The sequence below is a fragment of the Tasmannia lanceolata genome, unplaced genomic scaffold (assembly GCF_043159265.1).
Source record: "Tasmannia lanceolata isolate RefF3 unplaced genomic scaffold, GAP_Taslan_0.1 ptg000004l, whole genome shotgun sequence".
NCBI lineage: Eukaryota > Viridiplantae > Streptophyta > Magnoliopsida > Canellales > Winteraceae > Tasmannia > Tasmannia lanceolata.
Window position 1 is genome coordinate 9,913,512 of NW_027518681.1, and position 23,154 is coordinate 9,936,665.

The window sequence follows — 23,154 nt, forward strand, 5'->3', positions numbered from 1 at the left end:
AGACTACAAACATCTTCTTCCATCGTTAACTGAAAGGCATGCCCAATCACCAAACTACTACATTCTTTACCAACAGATTAACACGAATGTTGTTAGTTGGACTGGGAGATGTTTCATGAAAAGACTGCAGGGAATGAGAGTTGGAACACATCTTCCATGTGCATCCAAATGATCAATAAATAAATGAGGGAGAGAAGATATAAGCTCATCTATTTTTTGCCACAAGGAAAAGAGGCCATAGGACATGTAACAAAGGAAAAAATGGTTTATATTGACATTCATCAAACATGGTCTAAGAGCTTGATTGTTGAGAATGTGGTGGTAAAGAAATTGGATTTTCTAATCATGGTCATTTCTCTCTTCCTCTCTATTCATCCTTCTGTTTTTTTATGTTTTTTAATCACTTTTTCTTGCGCCCTCTCCATTTTTCCCTAGAAACAATGTGTAGTTATTATTATAGATTAGATTGTTTCGCCACATATCACGACAAATTAGAAACTTAGGCATTTTACAAAAGAAAAATGTGGAGATACTTATTGTAGGAAAATCTCAATTTGTCCATATCCCCCATCTATTTGGGAAATTGGGATAAAAAAACACCCTTAATATTTGATCCAACAGCAGCCCACTTTTTTAGAGGCTGCTGCTGGATCAAATATCAAGGGCTGTACTTTTGTCATACCACCTACATTGGACTTGGCACTCACCCTATAATTTCTCCCGGATTAAGAACCATAGCTAAATTTCTTTGCTAAAGATGGATGCTAAATTTTTGGCTTAAAATGGATGGTTTGAAAGTGGGCAAGTTGTGGAGTGGACCCAAAAAAAACAGAAAATAGTGTCATGGGCTACTTGCCTAAAATGCCGGCCGTGAAATGCCTTCTGCGATGGTCCCTAGCAAATCCCAAAAGTACACTTTAAGACTCCTCATATTGCATAACTGGCTTAATTTTTGGACCGAACAATCAAGATAGCACCCACTATGTCGTATTAGGTATTGAAAATAAGAAACATAGAGCGTAGTATGAAATGTCATCATCACCATAATAACTCTGCTAAATGGGGACCCAAAAGCTTTCATGAAGAACAGAAGAGTTTTTATCACAATAAATAGATGTTGTGGTTGAAGAGACAGATCCAACAGTAGAAAACTTTCTTAAGGAGGAGTCTCCTCCTCACATATTTTTACCAACTAATAGTTCTAAGTTCTAACAGCAGGTGTTCATTACCATTTGAGAATCTCACATAAATGTTTTGTATGAAATAAGAGCTGTGCAAAATTAAGCAAAAATGCCAGAGTACAGAGAGAACACAGACGAGGAATAACAAACAGGTTGGTCCTTCTAAGAAAGATGAAAAGGTATTTACAATAAAATTAACTAAAAGATGGTTTAATTTGTACAATGCTATTTACATAAAGAATATCATTTAAATTATATTACTCACCAATCCAACACCTTACTACTGGAGAGAAAAGCAAGGGAAAAGAAAAAGAATAAACCAAATTGGGCTCTCCAGTCCCTCCACAAACTTCTCAATTTACACCCCCATACACCTCCCCAACTCCTGCTGCTTCCTCTCCTTACTCAAGCACTTCTACTTGAAGCAAATAATTTGCTTCCAAACCTTCTTGTCAAATGTAATCAGCTTCGAGGCCACTACAAGCTGCACCTTCTTTACTATTTAGTCTCCAATTTAACTGAGATTTAACAGCTTTCGATGTCACCACACTTGTTTTTCCATTTTTTTTCCTTTTTTTTCCTCTTTTTTTCTTTCTTTTTTTTCTCTTCCTTTCTTCCTTTCATTAAGAAAGCCACTCTTCCATAAGCTTCTTGCTGTCTGCACAGGAAACAAAATGCAGGTACTATCTCAGCATGGGTAAGAAAACCGAAAGTAGCCACTTTGAGAATTAGTACTAATTTTTTGCTTCTCTTAACCAAAATTATGTTTCTATAACTGAACAGGAAGACATAGGAGATCAGCGAGAAAGAACTTTCTCTACTAAATAGCAAATTTCTATTTATTCGTATCCTTTTTCAGATCAATCTCATGCATTGTATAAATGCCCAAAGTTTTACCAGCAAGAAAAAAAGGTCTTAGCAAGAATGAAGTCAGTCAAAACAATGTATAGGAAAAAAGCTCCAAAAGTATGTTGTTGATCATGAGATGGGAAGGGATAGCTCAAAAACCTGGCCAGTTGAACAAGTTGGTTGGCAGATTAATCAAGAGGAGAGGATAGTCTCACAAAGGATAAGACCAACACCCTGTCCGTACCATTCCTTAAAATAAAAAAAAAAACCCTAACGCCCTTTTCTTTTTGGATTTTGAGAATTGATTTCGAGCCCAAAACTGATTACTGGACTCAATTGATGATTATTGTAGGAGTCTAGCCACTTCCGCACCCTCCAAATATTGCAGGGTGCATTTGCACATGGTAACCACCACATCACGGCAACCATAAATGTGGTACAACAAAACTTACTGAAAGGAAGTGAGGCCTGTGCCAACTGCAAAATGATGAGGATGCGCATTTTGTGACACCAAGGAACTTTATCCAAGAAGTTAAGATTGTTCACAAAAGTAGAATGAAATCAATAAAAAATAATTTCTTAATAATACAAGACCAAAAGTGAAACGTTTAGTTTTTGGAGCAAGGAAAGAACTAGACTAGAGATGGGATCCTTTGGCCAGGAAATTGCCAAAACACCCAAGTAGAGAAAACCTTCTTTCCTACACAAACAGGTAAATCATCTGCAACAAACTACATATATCTTCCGTGATCAGGTAGTACAATAACCTTATAAGAAACTATAATATTTCTCAGCAAAATCTATTTAAATTTTTACCATCACTAAGTTTCTTTCTTTCAGAAGCCACAAACCAGTAGAATGCTATGAGAGTCGAGGAAAGTAAGCATGATCAATCTACCAAAATTTCTCAAAAAAAAAAAATCAATCTACCAAAAAACTAAGCATAATCAGACTGGCACGTTAAATAACATAGTATAACTCTTAATCGAGCAATCAAGAATTGAGAGTAACTTGGAGGACAAACTTGCCCCAACAAGAAGATAAGTACTATGGCTACAGTGGCTAACCAAATAGATCAAATTCCTAGACGCTAGTTTCTTGTACTTTGCACTTCTTGCAAGGAAACCTCTCTTTTTTTCGTTTCTCTTTTTTCCTCTTTTGAATGGTAGAAACCTCTCCTTTTATTGTTCTTTGGTTTTACAGAATGGGGATATATTTATTCACAAAGCTCAATCAATGGTTGACTTCACACAGGACAAGCAAAGAAATTTAAGCTAAAACCTTGATTTAGAAGAAATCATCCCTGAATCCTGCTTATCTAGAATTTTTTGAGAAGTCCCATATCTCCAGGGTTATTTACTAATTTGATGAATAGTTTTAATTGATTTGCTTAACTTACATCAATATTTATTCTACTATATTGATTATCTCTGAACTTTTAGTCCCTGATTGATTTCAATTTTGAGGACTGATTTTGAGTCCAAAACTGATTATTGCACTCAAAATTAAATACAATTTTGAGTCCAATAATCAGTTTTGGACTCAATGAGTTCTCAAAATCCAAAACGAACAGGGCCTTAATGGTTTTTAACTGTCACTTAATTTTATGCCACTTCACCCCTCTTTTTTTAACTCAAAAATTTAGCTTTCTTCTCCCCATAAACTTGTTCGGTGGACCATGCATTTCAGACCATGAACTCAATGGTGTGATCATACCAGCCATCTCATTACTGGCCTGGAATCCACTCTGGTTCACATAATTGCAACCGATATCCATCAAGGGAGGTTTTTTTTTTTTAAAAAAAAAAAACAGTACTGTTTTGTTTATCCTTTAAAATAACGAAAAAACTGAGGAATTGGGATGCCTATAAAAAGAAATTTCAATAGCCAAAATGTTAGCCAGTATCAATTTTAATGTAGAAGCACAGTAGCATATCTTACTTTAAACTTTATGCAATCTGTTTTGTTTATCCTTTAAAATAACGAAAAAACTGAGGAATTGGGATGCCTATAAAAAGAAATTTCAATAGCCAAAATGTTAGCCAGTATCAATTTTAATGTAGAAGCACAGTAGCATATCTTACTTTAAACTTTATGCAATCCATTAACTTTTACAAGTAAAACAAAAGTAACAAAAAAAAATCAAAAAGAAAGATAAATTGCATATACAATACTTACCAGCAGAATAGCCATTCGGTAGATTTGCTGTGACAATGGCACCCAAAAGCTGGTTCTTCGAATTCTCCAAGAGCTCGCTACGACCGCGTCTGTAGCACGGAACCAGCACGGCAAAACTGCTCTCTGTTTCATCATCGCTCAGGAAATCAGGAGCATGAGGTTCCAACCACCCAATCGACCAATCTGAATCATCAGACTCCGACCCTGACAAACAACCACCATCAGAGGGCACCAAAACTGAATCATACTCCCTATCAACTCTCCGTTCTTCACGACTCTGCCATTTCCTCTTAATTTTTCTCGATGTAGAGGGCATCTTTGCTCCCTTAACTGAAGGAAACTTTACAGAATCTGGCTCCCTCAGGCCTAAACCAAAATCAGATGAGGAATTTATAGGGGAACCAGAGGAAACAGTAGATTCATTATCTTTTCCACCCCACAACCACCACGAAAGACGGGTAAAGGCTACAGCCATCTTGCCCAAAATAAAGAATTTCCACGCAATAAAAGGTATAATTCGCAAAGAAATGCAGAATGTAGGAAAAGACCACCTGCAGATGATTCAAACCACAACAATTCCCAAAAACAATAGCAATCAGTTTCAATATAAAGACCCCAAAAAAATAGACTTTGCAGCAATTTCTGTCTACAGAAAAAAAGCATGAAATTAGAAATATCCAACAAGAAAAGCAGAGTACAAGAATATGAAAAATAAAGACTAGTTCAAACTTCAAAAAAAAAAAAAAAAAAAAAAAAAAAAAAAAAAAAAAACCAAATCTTAAATACAATTCAAGCAGCAGAATCGATACTCAGAAGCTTCAATATCCTAAAATTAAGAATATCTATAAATTTCTCGACCGACCCAAAGCAAAATCTCCACCCAAATGAGAACGAAAACTACTTAAAAATAACTCTCTTTTTCTAAAACAGATAAACACGACTTTTACCGAAATTAACAATAACAAAAAGCTTCAAGCACAACGGAAAGAGACACAGAAAAAAAAAACACCTATCCCGAAACCCTAGGATAACTGATCTTCAAATCAAAACTAAGTAAATCAAACAAAAAAATCCATACACAAACCCTATGCGTCACGTTTAGTTTGAAGAAAAAAAAAAAAAGGAAGGAAGAAACATCATTAATTCTAAAAACAACACAAATCACGTAAACATCAAGAAAAGATAAGATAAAAATATAAAAAAAATAAGAAAGAAATGTTGATTTTTTTTTTCTTGTGAATGATTAGAAAGAAAGGAAGATATCCTACCCGTTTTCTAATTCGTAAGAAGAACAAAACCTCCTCAGATCACCAAAAACCCTTGGAATTACAGTCAAACCCTAGTTCTTGCTCCAAGAACGGAAAAAAAAGGCCTCAAAACCCTCGTTTTTCAGCCCAAATTAACCACAAACAAAAAAATTCTACAAACTCAAACAATTTTCTACTCTTCTACGAAAAGATCCTGAAGAAACAGGAAATTTCGTACTTCCAAACCCTAGGTTTTCGAAACCCTAGCTCTAGTCTCTCTCTCTCTCTCTCTGAGAAAAAACCGGTTCTAACGTTCTTAGGCTTCTCTATTTATAGGCTTTGTTGCTTTTAGAATCTGGCTCAGGCAATCGGACGGTTGAGATAGAGTGAAACTTCATTGGCTACTATTGGCCGTACGATTAACCTGGCTCTCCTCCAATCATTGAGGGTTGGGAATCTTTAAAAACGAAACAATAAAAAACTGGGAAAATATCTTGCCACGTCGGAAACGGAGAGAGCAGAGAGCATCAATGGACAGATTTGCTGACGTCAGCTTCTTTCAACAATTGCGTGTGTATGTGGTGCAATGTAGTCCACGTGGACTCCATGTCAACCATTGTTTTTAATCTTTTTTATTAGTTTTGAGACTTGAGGAGCAATCTAGGGCTGCAACTCGAGCCGAGTTTTACCCGACCCGCATCGACCGACCCGACCCGACCCGAAAATAGCCTGGGTTGGCTTCAGGTTTCATAGGTTTCGGGTCGAGCCGGGTTGAGCATTCAAAAGCCCACATGAATCTCGGGTCGAGCCGGGTTTGAAGGGGTCCGACCCGACCCGACCCGAGTTACAAAAGTTATAGTATGTACATTTTTTTTCTATTGTTAGTGAAAAGTTAAAAGTGAAACCCACGCACCCACTGTTACTGTATGTGAGTGTAATTTCTCCTTCTATGAGTTGAGTTGAGTCAAGTGTTTGATTCAGCATTGTTTGATTGTAATTACAACATTGTTTAATTACAACATTGTTTGATTCAAGTGTGATGTGAGTGTAATTACATCATTGTTTGATTCAAGTGTAATGTCAGTGTAATTTCTGCTTCTATGAGTTGAGTTGCCTTGCCAAATAAGAATTTTCCTTAAAAAATTGTGTCAACGTGAAAAAACCCGAACCGACCATTTGGACAGTTCATCTTAAGGGACCCCCTTCAACAGCATAAGATTATAGTCAGAGTAAAATTAAGTCGACTAGAGAGCGAGTCAATGATAGAATGTGGGCTAAATTTTCATTAATTTAATCTAAGTCATAGGCGGTAATTATTGACTTGGTAGAGTCAGAGTCTTGTCTTAAATGAGAACTTGGACAAAGTAAAACCGAGTCAACTCGAGCATGACTCGGTGAGTAAAAAGAAAAAATCAGCTTTAAGGGCACCCTTATTTGTTGATTTATGTAAAGCCAACACGGTTTCCACTTTTTAATTTAGGGCCATCCACTATTTTCGGCGCCAAACTCTGCAGAAATTAACCAATAGGGGCGCCCTTCAAGCTGATTTTTGAAAGGCTCCCTTCATTATATTATTTCTCACATATATATTATTAAAAATCATCCCCTTTGTTTGGTATATGCCACCCTAATTGCATTTTCTATGAAATTTGCGTTTTTAGATTGAACTTTACTAACAATATTTTACCCATTAATAGCATGGCCCACAATTTGGCTTATCTGAGTACCAGTAAACATTTGCCAGATATACAGTAGAGATGGCCTCACCATCAATCTCAAATCTACTTAAGGGCACTAAGTAATAAGTATAGTCAGATTTAGTACACTTTACAATGGCAAAATGGTCCATGTGTATCTTGCCAATTGGACGATAAGGGGTAATTCAGTCATTTCAAACAAACATACATACAAGGTTCAGTGGGTAAGAGAATGACCTTTCTTCCCAACAGCTGGAAAGGACCAACCGACTCTTTATATATGTTTTCTGGTTTTGTCATCACTACCAAATCAGAAGGTACTTTGGTCGCATGAGCAAATTAAAGAAAGGGTATTTTAGTCATTTCACTTGCACAGAAGAGCCCCATGCATCTTCTTAGGGCTGCAACTCGGGTCGGGCGGGTCGGGTTTTGGAGAACCCAACCCTACCCGAGAAATATCTCGGGTCGGGTCGGGTCGGGTTTTTTTTCGGAAAACCCACGATTCCCAAACCCGGCCCTACCCATGATAAATCTCGGGTCGGGTCGGGTTTTTTCACGTTGACGCAAATTTTTAAGGAAAATTCTTGTTTGGCAAGGCAACTCAACTCATAGAAGCAGAAATTACACTCACATTACACTTGAATCAAACAATGATGTAATTACACTCACATCACACTTGAATCAAACAATGCTGTAATCAAACAATGTTGTAATTACAATCAAACAATGCTGAATCAAATACTTGAATCAACTCAACTCATAGAAGCAGAAATTACACTCACATACAGTAACAGTGGGTGCGTGGGTTTTCACTTTAACTTTGGGATAATTACATTTACACCCCCTCTAGTTTCTGACACATCCACTTCCACCCCTATAGTTTAAAACCTGACAAATACACCCCTGTAGTTTCAATTTGTTTAAGGTTTGCCCCCTCAGCTGAAGGTTCGTCCGTAGATTGAAGGGTTAGGATGATCCGATGGAGCTGATTTTTTGGGCACACCATATCTATGTCAGGACTCATCAAATGAACGCTTTGGATCATCCAAATAATGTGGACCCTACCCGAATCCAAACACTACCAAAAAATCACCCAAATAATGTGGGCCCACATTGTTTGGATGATCCAAAGCGTTCATTTGATGGGTCCTGACATAGTTAGGGTGTGCCCAAAAAATCAGCTCCATCGGATCATCCTAACCCTTCAATCTATGGACGAACCTTCAGCTGAGGGGGCCTACCTTAAACAAATTGAAACTACAAGGGTGTATTTGTCACGTTTTAAACTATAGGGGTGGAAGTGGATGTGTCAGAAACTAGAGGGGGTGTAAATGTAATTATCCCTTTAACTTTTAACTAACAATAGAAAAAAATGTACATACTATAACTTATGTAACTCGGGTCGGGTCGGGTCGGGTCGGGCCCCTTCAAACCCGGCTCGACCCGAGATTCATGCGGGCTTTTGAATGCTGAACCCGGCTCGACCCGAAACCCATGAAACCTGAACCCGACCCAGGCTATTTTCGGGTCGGGTCGATGCGGGTCGGGTTTTACCCGGCTCGAGTTGCAGCCCTACATCTTCTATAAAGAAGAACTACGGCAGTTTCTTCTACAAAACATTATTACACTTCTTCTGACTTTTAAAACCTAAAACACACAGGAAACTTTTGAGCCAGCTTATATTCCTCTTATCATTTCTTTGAAATAAAATAATCATTTAGATAAGTTGGGTTGTGACTTGTCAAGCTCAATCTGTTTCACATGAGGAGCACTCAATAGCATGATTGATGGGGGGGAAAAGTGAGTGATAGATAGAGCCATTAGAGGATTTATCAGATGGGGATGTCATTGATATTGCATGATTGAAGGATTCTTTTCATATGGGTACAAACCCTAAAACATGGAGATGTTGGCTCTCATGGATCTATGCTATGCTAACAAGAAGCCTCCATAGCGTAGTTCTCAAGAATCTCTACAAATTTTCTATCTTTGTATCCTTCCTTTTTTTTATTAGGGTTCATTGATATTGCATGATTCAAGGATAATTTTCATATGGGTCCAAACCCTAAAACCCAGATATTTTGGCTCTATGCTGTAGTATAAACAAAACCTCCATCGCTTAGTTCTCAACAAGAATCACCACAAATTTTCTATCTTTGCAACTTCTTTTTATTTTTTAGTAGGGTTCATTGATATTGCATGTTGGAGGGTCATTTTCATATGGGTCCAAACCCTAAAACTATGAGATTTTGGCTCTCATGGTTCAATGCTATGGTATAAAAAAGGGACAAAGTAATAAATGCTCCTACGTACATCAGAACTTTTCTACCATAATCCCCTAAAAAATTTCTTAATTACAATACCACCGTCATCTACCTTTAATAACTTTTAATTTATTTTTTGAGGCATGATAGATGCGACGGCCCTCTTTATGCAAGGGCCGGAGAAGGGCCCATCATCTATCATTGCTCTTATTTTTTTTTGCTTTACCAAATTTACTTAAGATAAAGTTACTTTTGATGAGGTGGGGCCATCAACTGCATTGACATCGGGCCCACCATTTTACACCATGTTCTGATGGGTCGTGTCTCATTTACACTTCCCAAATCCATGAATCAAGTGGGGCCCACGGTATATTATATTTCATGTTTTAATGTGATGGGTTTCGTGATCTCCACCCAAGTCCATGCACAGAGTTGGGCATACCCAGCCATTTTACAGCTCCTGTTTTGATGGGTGGGGCCTACCATCTGCATCAAACTTATGAATAGGGCAGGGCGCACGATTTACACCTAATATATTAGGGAAGTGATATTTACGCCCCTTTTGATCACCAGGGACACCCAACGTCAGTGTATCAATGGCAAAAGGGGAGATGATGTACTTTATGTCAAAAAAATCCAGTGGCTTTGATTGCAAAGTACACCTGCAAATGGGTGTCCCTAGTGATGAAAGGGGCTTAAATATCATTTCCCAATATATTAATGTGGTGGGGTCGCTATCTTATGTTGGGTGTATAGTATAACCTTGCTTGACATAATATTTTATACCTCATTTTGACAGGGTGGCGCCTTCTATTTGTTCCAACTGGCGATTACAAGTCTTGCCAAATGCCAGTGAATGAGAACACCTCTCCTATGATTCCAAATTTCCAATCATTTAAGAGAGAGAGAGAGAGAGAGTTACTTCTATGTACAGTATGGGCCCAGAATGCTTAGTAAGCTTAAGCATTATTCAATCATTTAAGAGAGAGGGAGAGAGAGTTATTTCTGTACCAAAAATAGAGGAGATTCCAAATGGTCGTATGAAGATAGGATTCTATTTGGTTGAGACTTGAGAGAGAGAGAGAGAGTTTTCAAAGATTAGTGTTTTTAATGTGGAGAAATTATATGGTGGAAGGCTCTCCATGCAAGTGCAGCCCAAAAATGCAGTAGGGCCCACATTGTTTGGGTGATCCAAACCATTCATTTGTTGGGCCTTAACATGGATAGGATGTGCCCAGAATGATCTTAACCCTCCAATTTGTAGATGTTCAATATGGATGGCACAATATAGAAACATCTACGGATCGGATGATTAGGACCATCATTGGGGACCACAAGTCATGCATTGTTCATTCACATAACGATAACTATGCTTATTGAACACAAAAAAAATCCTTAATTTTCTTCTACTTTATGGCCATGTTTGACAACCATGAAATTTCCTTGGAGAGGGTAAGAGTGAGGAGAAAGTCCAAAGTGGCTGAAAATTGGGGAAAAAATCTATTTTGACTAGAGCTATTTTTCCCTATTTTTCAGTCACTTCTCACACTCCCCACTCAATTCTCTTCCTCTCCCACCCTCCTGGCCACTCCCCTAATTCTGGATAGACTAATATTCTATGAAAAAAATTCATGGCTGCCAAACATGGCTATGTACGACATCAACGTCGCAAAATGCCACATGACATGTGGAGGGAGTGTCTTGAAAAGAGTGCTTGCCACTTGTAAGGCAAGTGGCTTTGGCTATGTGTTGTTATTCACTAAGGATGTTTAGCCTACGGAGGCAAATCCAAGAAAGAAGTGTAGAAGTTTCTGGCTTTGGGTTACAATGGTTATGTCTCTGTCTTTGAGTTGTTGCTTTCTCCTTAGGGGTAAGGAAAAAGAACTCTATTATTATTTTATTTTATTTTTATTTGTGTGTGTGTGGGGGGGGGGGGGGGGGGGGGGGGGGGGGGGGATGGTGTAGCATTAAAACATTTCTCAATTAAATAAACTGAGAACATGCTTTTGAAGAAATGGATTGAGACATGTGAAGCTTATAGCGATGGGAATTAAAGCATATGGAGTAAAAGAAAACAAAGATATATTCTTAAGAGCCCTCAAACCACTTGAATGATTGTGTGTGCTCTTTTCTTGAGGGATCACAACCCCTCAATTGAGTAGATAGAGTGCCACATGTCAAAATTCAATTGGGTATGACATCACAGTTTTATCAGGAAAAAAAAAAAAAAAAGTTGAGATTTATCCCTATAAATCCTTAATTTGTAAAATATTTCCTGATTAGTCACAGAGAATCATGATTAAGTCAAAAAGCTTAACTTTTTAAAAAATATTCCCAATAAATCCCTTAATACTCCTTTATTAACATATACTACAAAGATTCCTTTCTACTAATACAAGAAAAACATCTTTGAATTTTTCATGATCCATGATTTGGGGGGAAATGATATATGATTAATTTAGAGGTATATCTTCATAACTTGAAGGTCACTCTAAATAAAAATTAAACAGGGTTTGTTCATGTTATCTTTTTTTCATGTATAAAAAAGTAGAAAGTTCTAGGAATATTTTCCCTTTCCAAACTTTTCTAAAACAAATCATGCAATCCAATGCTGAGAAATGTACGTCTCTACTTTTCTCCAGAAAGGAGGGGGTACCTTTAGAATTACAACTGCTTAGCTTTTGATTCACACCATCAAATGAAATGTGAATAACCCGTCCTCTGTTTTATACAAGAAGTGTTTTTATGTTCTTATGAAAACTTCAATCTGCAGTACAAAGAGACAATAATAAAGGGTATTTTTTCTAAACAAAGTACAGAGTATTATTGAGGGATTTTTTTTAGAAAATTTTCTTACATTGCTGTAGCAATTGGGAAACTCCGTTTTTTTCTAATTAATTGTGTGGTAAAGATTAGGGATCATGATCGTGTGATAAGATGATGCGAATTTTGTTATAAATGAAAATAAGCCCAAGCAATTATATGCTACAAGTTTGAGAGATCACCATCGATTGGGCCCCATTTTATGAATGAGCCATCATTCAAAAATTGTTGTGGAAGGGGATTCCTTAAATGTTAATAGATGGATTGCTGGTAAAGCTCCTCCCCTTGGAGATTTCTCAACCTTATTGAGGAGAATTTGGACTGGGTGGTAGGGTCGGAGATTTCGTTTGCCCTTGTTAGAAGATCAGCCAATGAAGTCTGGGGTCATTAGGCAGGGTTTAGAGTGGTTCGATTATCTACCACCTTAATTATATTGTGTCTCGCTGATGTGTGTTTCTCTTCTTTCTGTTTTCCCTTTATATTATGAGGACCAACTCGGTTCCATTTAATCAATATATCTCGCCATTTCAAAAAAAAAAAGCCATCATTCAAAAATTGCACCAACCAGACAATCTCAACCATCCAGATGGAGATTAACAAATTTTGTCACAATCCACTCTTTGAACGACTAGGATCGTTCGGGATAGATCAATTTTTCGGCCTAGGTGGAACCACAAGATGGAAGGCCAATCAACATGCCCAGTACATGGGAATCGCACCTCTAGGCTCTAACATAGTACAATGGATTGCACCCTTTTTATCTATTTTGGGTCTGTTTTAACAATAATTAGGAATGCTATAATAACACAGGAAGTTGTCTTATCTGGTAGGGCTAATAAAACACATTATTAGTGAAAGCACTCATGCTCTGATTTGATTAAATAAACAGTAAACTTTTTTTCTTTGTTTTTTCCCCTTCTTGTCACAGAGTCATACATGTGGCATTCTCTTTTATCGCTCATTTTAGAGGTTTTGAATGATAATTTGGCATCTTCTTCCTTTCTCTTTCGTAATCATTTCTACTGGAATTTTAAAGTAGAAAGAAGTACCTATGAAGAGGTTAGGTGGGCAGTGATTAGAATAATAAATGGCGTGGGACACATGAAATGTAAGAGAAGACAGGATTTACTTTGCTCTCTTCCTTTAAATAACCCATGAGAAGTGCTAGTTTTGGTCTACATCCCCCTTTCAAGTTGCATTTGAACATTTTTTACTCATTCTCCCTCTTACAATAACCCCTTTTAGTAAATGAGAAAAGCAAGTTGCATTTATAAAGCATGTTGGTGTTGGGACTCTCAAAACACATTAGTCAAATATGCAAATTTTGTCATGTCAGATGTCTAGAAATACTTGAGGTGCGTATGTATCTGGAATTCCTCTAATAATAGTTGTTAAGAGTGTGAGAGATCTCACCCTTGAATCATCAAGGTTTAGATTAGAAGTAGTCGGATTAGATTTGGTAACCATTTAGTTAGGCTAAATTAGGATTATCTTTTCAATATGTTGATCTTATCTTCCCATGTTTCTCCTGTAAGTGATAAGCACTGTTTAGGGCTGATTGTTATCACTGAACATTAATAGAAGATCTGCTATTTACAGCAAATTTATTAACTGTGAGAGAGAGGGGGGGGCATGATTAACCTTTTCGTATTATGGATATAGACCAAAACACTAACTAATAAGAACCCATTTAGAGAAGATAACGTGGGCAAAACACCCGGTAAGAGGGAGAGAGAGAGAAGGATGACTACAAAACATCAGATGAGAGAGAGAGAGAGAGAGAGAATGGAAAGCTTCATTAGTATTAGATTAGTTGCCTAGTCTAATCCAAATACGTAAGATACGCATGTTATTCGAAGAGAGGGAGAGATAAATGGATGTGTACAAAGCATCGGATGGAGAGAGGGTGTGATAGAGACCATAGAACTAGATAAATAGTACCCAAATATATAGAGAAGATAAACGTCTACAAAACACCCAATAAGAGAGAGGGAGAAAGAATGAGATGTCTATAAAACACCTAAGAGAGAGGGAGACGTAATTATGCCCGAACATGAAAAAAAAAAAAAAAAAACCTCGGGTAAAAATATTATTCAATCCAAACGTTCATTGTTAAGGCCATGTTTGGTAACCATGAAAAATTATTCCATGGAATATTTGTGGGTCTAGCCATGGCATTAAGACATAACATGATGTTGGTCCAATACGATAACATGCACGTGATAAACTAATATTTCATGGGGAAAAACAGTCATGGTTACTAAAACACCTTATTCGATCATACTTCTAGGGTGTATAACAGGTGAATGGGTTCGATTATGTACACATTAAATTCATGGGCCTCTCTGATAGGAAGACAGTAGTATCAACAACTTCCTACCAGCCTTCCTTTTTTTATTAAATGAAGAAGATATCCTTACTTAGTAAACGTGGCACTTTTAGGAGGGCTGTTGGGGACGCTCCTAACAAGCTCCTGTCAGAGAGAGAGAGAGAGAGAGAGAGAGAGAGAGAGACCCATCAAGAGATGTTAACCAGATGGGGCCAAAAAGACCCCATCAAGAGATGGAGAGAGATGAAAAAGGTGTAAAAACAGCTAATGGTGGTCAACTTATGAGGGCGGAAGATAGAAGACCACAAGTACATATGAGCAATTGGAAGAACCATTAGGCTAGTAAAAGAAGAATATGACAAATCCGCCGCATACCTTAATGAAGACAAGAGAGCAGAATATGTTGACATGTGACTGCCATTTTGAAAAATCAACAGGCACATTAGAGAAGCTTCAAATACAGGGAAGTGCCAATATCAAAATAGAGAGGACCATATGATGGTCACCAAGATCAACATTCTTGATTGTGTATGCATCAGGATCGGGAGCCATTGATCCAAACCATTCATCTGTTGATCCCCAGGTTAGATAAGTTGTGCCCCAATAATCTTCCCTAAGACACCCCTATTTAGGAAGTAGAAGGGCAATGGAATGAAAATTCAATAAATCAACTGCTTAGGATTTTTGGAATATGGCTCACTCGTTGTAAGGCCCACCAGATAAATGGTTTGGATCCTCAAAGACCTAAATTAGTGGATCCCACCCTGCACTTTTTAAGCCAGAAAAAAAAAATAGCAAACACCATGTAATTCTTTGAACATGATAAATGCCAAGACTTCACATTCAGCTCGGAATCACCATCAAAGACCTGACCATCCCCAGTGGGAGCCGGAGAAAGAATGGAAAGAATTATTGAAAAAAAGGTTGGCCTCACACATGAGAGAGATTCATCGACTGTGACATTCCAACCACTAGTTTATATCACTTGGAGAGAGTAGAAATGGTAGGAGATTCTGAAAGAAAATACTAACAGGAAATAGGATAGGATTCAGCGATGGCAAAAAAATTGAGGTAGACGAAGTGGGAAATTTTACATAACAACCGACATTTTGCATTAAGTTTCAAACAAGCTATCTTTTTTGCTTGTGAGAAAAGACAATAGAAACCTGAGACATGGGGAAACAAGGAAAAACAGCTTTAAAAGGGGAATCTTTATTGGTCCACAGGCCTGGAACGTGAATGAATGGTCTAAACCGTTCACCTTTTCGGCCCTGTAACGCTGTATGGTACTGGCCCTTCTATATTAATGGCCACCCAAATTTTGGTCAGCACTGTAATGAAAATCGCAAGGTTTACGATTATCCATCCGGGAGGAATCAAAGGCAGGGGGAGAAAATAGAAGAGATTTCACCAACTAAAACATATGATCTTCAGACAAACTACTAATCAACCTAAACCGTCACCCTTACCAAAACCTAACAAGAATAACCAGCAAGAGATGCTCTTTTAGCTGAATGGCTAAAACAGTGGCTTCACCCTTTGCAGAGCTTGTGGAGAGAAGACAATACCCTAGTAGATTTGGAGTGATTTTCGACCCTTGGTACATCCTCTAGGAGCCCACAAGATAGACGGTTCGGATCATCTAGTGTAAGCTAGAAACTTGGGTGGAAAGTAGGCTGGCTAGACTTCTGGGTGGTCGGGGCGGACAAACTGGTCCTTCTCTATAGGAAAGGCTGCAAACAGAAAATCTGTCTAAAACTGAAGACAGTAGTCAGCTAGCATAATCCCCTAGAACTCTTAGGCCATGTTTGTTTCGGATTTTGAGAACTGATTGTGAGTCCAAAACTGATTATTGGACTCAAGGATTCATATTATATGTAATATTCACATGTGGTCCCAACAAAATCAAAATGCATTCATTTGAGTTGTGTTAAGACAATAAGAGACTCTCTAGGAGAACCAATGCTAAATTAGACTCTGAAGCAAGTTTTGATATTGTTTTCGACATAAAAGCAAAAGACGCTTTACCAAAAAAAAAAAAAACTGCACATTCTATACTTCTCATGATAACCATAATAAAACAAAGATTAAAAAAAAAATCCTTCAACGAAAAAAAAAAAGCTCTCACTGGTTAGGAGTTGCTTGACACTATATACAGTAGAATTCAGTGAGAATGAAAGAAGGGGAACGGAATACCCCAAGCAATGACAAATGCAAGGTGGCAGTGTGTTCCGCCCAAGGTCCAGTTCTCTCTGTGGTTGCAAGTATTTCCGTTAGGGCTAGTCAGCACTGAATGCCCATACTACCAGGCACTATGCTGTTGTATAGACAACCTGCCTGGATGTATTTATCAATGTACAACTGCAAAACCGTGTCAAATAAACCCTATTAGAGACCAATAAAACCGTGTCAAATAATAATTAGTATTATTATTTGACTTTATTTTTGGCTCGTCGAATATTGATATGAGCTAGTTATATGGAAATGGTGACCTCAATGATTACCAGCCAGAATCATCTGAATTCAACAATCATAGAAAAAAAATACCCTCAAATAAACAAAGCAAGTAATAGACCACCCTATCAAGCTACCTATTTTTCAAAAGAAAAGGGGGGAAAATGTGCTGGATACAACTGTCGAAATTGCAGTTGGGGAAAGGCGGAAAGCCCACTCGAATATTTTTCTCCAAGTGTCAAACATCCTCTAATCTATTTTTAAAACACTTTCTGTATATGCATGTTAATGGTGATCATGCCCATGTCCATGTTACATGTGTGGCACTCATATGAAAACTCAAATTACCTCTCAAGAATTGGTTCACTTGCCAAAAACAAGCGTGACTTTAAGCTTTAGATAATTCATAGGCATCACAATTGATGCTTCTTTGGTAAGAATAAATGTACTTTTCAGGTTTGGAAGAGAGGTGAAGAATAGATCCAGGTTTGGTGTGGCGTGGGTCTTCTCGGCCAAATTAGTGGAATTGCTAGAAAATTGGGAAGAGGTTCCCTGGAAAGGAAAAGGAAAAATCCTATGTAAGGAATCCTTCCTCGCAACAATATGGGTTCTGTGGAAGGAAAGAAATGCAAGCGTCTTTAAAGGCTTTTCAAAGAGACACATGTTCCTATTCAATAAAATAATAGCAATCACTATTTCGTGGGTGAGAACCATTCCTAGCTTTGCACTTGTGTCTTGCTTATGACTTATGGTATGGTTGGCAAGTGATTTGCAATGGAGTTGGGGAAGATCCAAAAGTGGACCAAGTTTGGGAACGACCTACTCAAGGTTTTTTGAAGTTTAACTTTGACGAATTTAGCATGGGAAATCCGGGCCCTTCAGGAATTAGGGGTGTTTTAAGAGATGATCAAGGGAATGTCATTTGGGCCTACTTCGGTCCAATAGGAGTTTATGATGCAAACGAGGTGGAAGTGCGGTCCATCCACCATGGTATTAAGCTTCTAACCAATGTTGAATTGGAAAAGGTTGAGATAGAAGGAGATTCAAAGAATGTGATAAGCTGGCTTAATGGGACACACTCAATGCCTTGGAGATTTGCAGCTTTTTTTATGAAATCCAAGATAGAGTAGGAGGGGTACATTTAAATGCTTATCACGTGAAACGGTTTGCAAATGGCGTGGCGGATAAGCTAGCAAAAGATGGGGTATTCAGGGAAAGTATGGAGCAGTTTGATTATCTTCCACCTTAAATGCTTATCATGTGAAACGGTCTGCAAATGGCGTGGCAGATAAGCTAGCTACAGATGGGGTATTCAGGGAAAGTATAGAGCAGTTTGATTATCTTCCATCTTGATTTTTTCCTTTTCGTTTTTTTTGTGGCTCTTCTTGTATTATCTGTTCAGACCTCCTTTGTCTTTGAATGCTTATATTAATACACTATTCATCATTCAAAAAACAAATGTACTTCTCACATTATAAAAGAAATTCCGAATATTCACATACCTCCCAAAGAAAGAATGATTTACCTTGCAACATCTGAACTGAATACAAACATTTTCAAAATTCTGTGTCAGATGATAATTTAATCTTGAAGCCTCAGCCGATTGAAGAATACCAAGAAATGATATTCAGGCGCCCAATAAACAAATCCAACAACAGGGCCTCCTTTAATGTACTGCACATAACCAATTTAGTTTAAGCATTCAATAAACAATGCAATCAGAGCCAACAAGAAAAGGATCAAAATCCATACTACATACAGCAAATAGTGGTAGGAACAAGAAAATATAGAAGAATAATACCTTTCCATCGAGAATTACAAGTTCACCATCAACCCATCGAGGATTTTGGAACCCAGGCTCAGCAAGCCTGCCTTGCCCTCTATATCGAGCAACCTGAGTCGCCAATAAAAATTTAAGTCAGTTCCCTACATCATTAAAATAATAATAATAATAATAATAATAATAATAATAATAATTCCTTCACATGTACAATACCACTCCAAATTCTTCAGGGATGATCCCTTTATGGGGCAGCTGATTTTGCTTGCCAACCTTTGCACGGAATGCGACCTGGGGAAAGCCAGTAACAAATAGTTATACTTTAAATTACAGAGAAACACAACAGTCCATCAGTTGAAAGCATAAGAACTGAAAAGTGGGAGAATGTTATGGAAAAGATATGACTTGTTGCGATGAACCAACGAGATGGAAAAATATGCCGTTACTTTACTTACAGTAAATTTTCAAACATGATGTGAATAACCAAGGGCACCAAATATCCTTCAAACTGTCTATGAAACAAAAATCATGCTACAGTGCACTTTGGAAAAACATTGACATTTACTCAAATATTGCAAAATCACAATTATTAGGTTCGTACGTTACATCAAGTTTACATATCTTCCAACTAAGCATTAGTGATACAGGACTCAGAAAGAGATACCTGACCAGCTGGTACATAAGGATCCCCCGTCAGTTTTAAAGCCTCAACGTACTCATAAAATTCCAAATTTGGGGGATTCTGAGCTCCACCATCTTCTTGCCACTGACCAAATTTGTGTCTCAGATGAATGATTTCTGAGGTGTAAAGCCCATGTGCACCAATGTAAAGTCCTGGCACAAATGAGCAGCTATGAAGTAAATTCACAGTAAAATTTGCTCTCATAGTGTGGCCCGAATATAAGTACTGAAATGATGGAATTCAAAAGCCAAAAAAAAAGGACACTGAATACTGTATGCAATAGAAGCCACACAAGGTGTCACTCAAACAAATTTAAAAATATATATATATATCAATGGTGTTAGGTAATTCAATCACCGTTTAGAGGATCTGATGTTGCTGGTAACTGAATGCGACTAAAAATTGTTGATCCGGATAAAGGTTGACGGTTTTGAGCCTGACTAAGCGTGAGATTTATCAAGTCTCCAACTTCTTTAAGCACCTGCCATGATAGAATATAATATAAATATGCATGGGAGCCTGTAGAAGAGCAATTGATGTTTCAATAGCAGTATTCAAGGTCATGACAGATTTACAGCTTCAACTAGCAAGAAAAATATAGAGAAACTGCTAGAATAAACTGAGATTCTGCAATGGATGTTTTAATTTTCAGAGAAGCCTCAAGATACATGGTTTTAAATTTTGGCCGGATTTCGGTTGAAACTGAAATTTCACGAAATCGGAAATTTCGGTGGAAATTTAAGTCGAAATTTTCCGGGTTTACCAAATTTCAGTTTCTGTCAAGGCCGAAATTGGGACTTAAACAGAAATTTAAAACCATGTTGAGATAGTCCCATTTCCACACTAGGAATGTCCAGAAATTCTTCAGATTCACAGAATACTCTTGCAATAGAAAACAAGCTTAGCCAAAATTTCACACAATACTGTCGCATCAAAATGCTAAAAGTTTGTCTGAGGCTCCATTCAGTCGATCCATTTGTCGTGGAAAAGAGAAGGAAAATGCATTATTTCATCAAAACATGTTGACTGTATGCTCAGTTGTGTTCATTAGTCGAGAGGGAAGTGATAGGTCTGACACTCCAAGCTCCTACCAAGAAACAGAGCTCCATTCGGAAGATCCTTTTCTTCTCCGGCTTGGTGTCGGATTTCCTGCCGGTGTGGAAGATTTTGAGCCAGAAGATCCTTCTCTCCCGCTATCCTCTGTTTCTTTCCTTCTCTTGGCAACCGAGCTTTCCACTTTTTCTTTTCTTTTTGCCATGTCAGTTCCTCGGGCTTGAAAACCCGACGAACACAACATAATAGAGCCATCTAAGGCCACGCCTTGCAACCATGAATTCTATTTCATGGAAAATTAGTTTCCCTGAGTTGTGAGAAAGGGGTAGTGCAGAGGTTGCAGGAGAGACTTGGGAGTGCACGGATGAGTAGAGGTTGAGATCTAAGGCCACGCCTTGCAACCATGAATTCTATTTCATGGAAAATTAGTTTCCCTGAGTTGTGAGAAAGGGGTAGTGCAGAGGTTGCAGGAGAGACTTGGGAGTGCACGGATGAGTAGAGGTTGAGACGTGGCTAAAAAAATGGGAAAAGTCGATCATATTTGGGGTAGAGTTTTTTATTTTCTTGTTTTTCAAGCTTTTCTTACCCTCTCCTCACTCAGTTCCTCTTGTGTCTATCCCTTTCCCAGCCTCCCTCACCATTGGTAAGCTAATATTCCAGGGAAAACAAAATCACTGTAGCCAAACGTGTGGCTGGGCCCATGTCTGCCCATGTGGCATGACTTTTGCCCCCCATCAAACTACTTGAAAAATGGTAATTTTTTTTTCTAGTAGAGTCATGGAATATAGCACTTTTCTCTCTATATATTGGTAATGACACCCCTACTGCCCCTTATTTTGCTAATGACACTCTGTACCAGGAAACTACTTCATTTGACAACCAAACACCACTTACCACTACTGTGCCAGGAGACTACTTTGCTGCTATCACACTTAATGACTATTCAGTTCTAATTCACCATTACTCTAAGGGAGATAATATCTGCATTCCCTGTTTTGATAACTGAATCCTCTTCTAATTTTACACATTCCTAATTGGGTGCCATAGGCTGATACAATTCCCAAAAATCTGTCAACAGTCAATCAGAAAAGTGCTTAATAAAGTGGAAAATGCCACCATCAAAACAATGGGTGCAGATATCATTTCCTTCTGCTTAATTAACAAAATTGACATCAGTGTTGCCAGTGGATAGGATAAAAAAGGCAAGTGGCATAGACTTTTGGAAATTAAACAGACTACAACTCAAAAGACATAAAAAAGAAGGATAAAGAATTGGAAAAAAATGCGCCATAGCAGCTCACATCTTACTAGAGTTCAGGAACGCTTGGTATATACGGATTATTTCAGTCACACAAATGGTTCTTTACTGATAATACTATTAAAAAATCAACATGCGTGTTTGTCGTCTTTTAAAACTCGTGAACCACTTAATAAATTTCAAAGAAAAAGGAAATATGCCAATTTTTTCAGGAATAGAAAAAAGAAAAGGAGAAAAAAAAACTAACCTTCCTTGGAATTTTCTTTCTACTAATGAGAACCTTAGCAAGATCGGACATAACATGCTCCATACTGCGTTGACCTGGAAGTGTAGCAGTTTTGTCCAGGGAACCCGGTCCTTTCCTGCCAGTTTCCTGCCGATTGACATCATTCTTTATAGAAAATGAAAACGATAAGCGGCCCCTTTTCTCAAGCCTAGCAGGCACTCGGAGCAAGTTTTTAGGAGGCATGTCGCTTGAGAATTTTTTTACAAGACCACCAATCACAACTTTCACTGCCATTTGACTTTGCTCTTCACTAGTATCACCAACCACACCTCCATCATCCATTTCAATCACATCTCTATCACTCTCAGCTTTAACTTCGTCTTCAGACTCCACGCTCTCTAACTCTTCGTCTCTTTCTTCATCTTCTTCGTCAGAGTCTTGTTCAAGTGCTTTAAAGATCAAATCCCTATCTGGTGCTATCACTTCCACGACTTTGACCTTGGCACCAGGAATCATATCTCGCAGTATACTCTGAATACCAGACAGACCTTCAGCCACGTCAGAATCATCATCCCTCTCTTCACCCTCTTCTATATTGTCAGCATTTATAGCAGAGAAATCATTGTTTCCTTCAGTTGAATCAGTTATTGGGTTCAAGCTGGTAACACCCAGCGGTTTAGAGGACTTAGTTAGAAAGTCTCCAGAATTACCCCTGTTCCGTTTAAGGTAGACTGCCTGAAAAAAGATGCAGCTTCTGCCGGTTAATAAAAGAAAATGCAAGATATTACCTAGGGTTTTGCTAACGAGTGCCCTAAGGGAACTTGTTAAGCATCATTTAATTGCCATTGGGAACTTGATTTTGCACATACTTTTAGACTTTTACACATGTTTTGAGATTTTTTCCTCAAAGTATGTGCAAAATCAAGTTCCCAATGGCAATTAAATGATCCTTAACAAGTGCCCTTAGGGCACTCGTTAGCCAAACCCTATTACCTAATAGTACAAATTACAACCATGATAAAGACACTTTAAAACAGGAAAATACATAGGTTGGGCCGTTGGACAGTTTATAGAACCAAGAAAAAGAACTGTTGTCTTCTGAGATTCCCACACACGCAGACAACATGCCGACG

The 23,154-nt window shown here is 38.0% G+C and overlaps 2 protein-coding genes across 2 annotated transcripts in view; both read right to left on the bottom strand.

Annotated features, from left to right (window-relative positions):
* Window positions 1-1,323: 1,323 nt before the first annotated feature.
* On the bottom strand, window positions 1,324-5,756 carry LOC143876276 (uncharacterized). The gene is made up of 3 exons (XM_077378010.1): window positions 5,477-5,756; window positions 4,209-4,759; window positions 1,324-1,839 (listed from the first exon to the last, which is right to left on the bottom strand). Exons 2-3 carry the CDS (start codon window positions 4,681-4,683, stop codon window positions 1,805-1,807), a joined length of 510 nt encoding a protein of 169 aa, XP_077234125.1. The 5' UTR covers window positions 4,684-4,759; window positions 5,477-5,756; the 3' UTR covers window positions 1,324-1,804.
* Window positions 5,757-16,519: 10,763 nt separating this feature from the next.
* The window catches only part of EX1 (UvrB/UvrC domain protein (DUF3506)), a 29,021-nt gene continuing 22,386 nt past the window's right edge, over window positions 16,520-23,154 (bottom strand). The window contains exons 6-12 of the mRNA XM_077378011.1: window positions 22,043-22,756; window positions 19,842-19,965; window positions 19,467-19,636; window positions 19,019-19,093; window positions 18,824-18,916; window positions 18,548-18,696; window positions 16,520-16,929 (exon numbers count right to left, since the gene is read on the bottom strand). Coding sequence (XP_077234126.1) covers window positions 18,604-18,696; window positions 18,824-18,916; window positions 19,019-19,093; window positions 19,467-19,636; window positions 19,842-19,965; window positions 22,043-22,756 — 1,269 coding nt within the window. The 3' untranslated portion in view covers window positions 16,520-16,929; window positions 18,548-18,603. The remainder of the gene's footprint in view (window positions 16,930-18,547; window positions 18,697-18,823; window positions 18,917-19,018; window positions 19,094-19,466; window positions 19,637-19,841; window positions 19,966-22,042; window positions 22,757-23,154) is intronic.

Bases quoted from the DNA above. Each gene is read 5' to 3' on its own strand.
- LOC143876276 (XM_077378010.1), bottom strand. From the start codon at position 4,683: ATGGCTGTAGCCTTTACCCGTCTTTCGTGGTGGTTGTGGGGTGGAAAA. The intron at 1,840-4,208 runs GTAAGTATTGTA...TTTCCTGTGCAG, and splicing joins ACCGAATGGCTATTCTGCTG to ACAGCAAGAAGCTTATGGAA.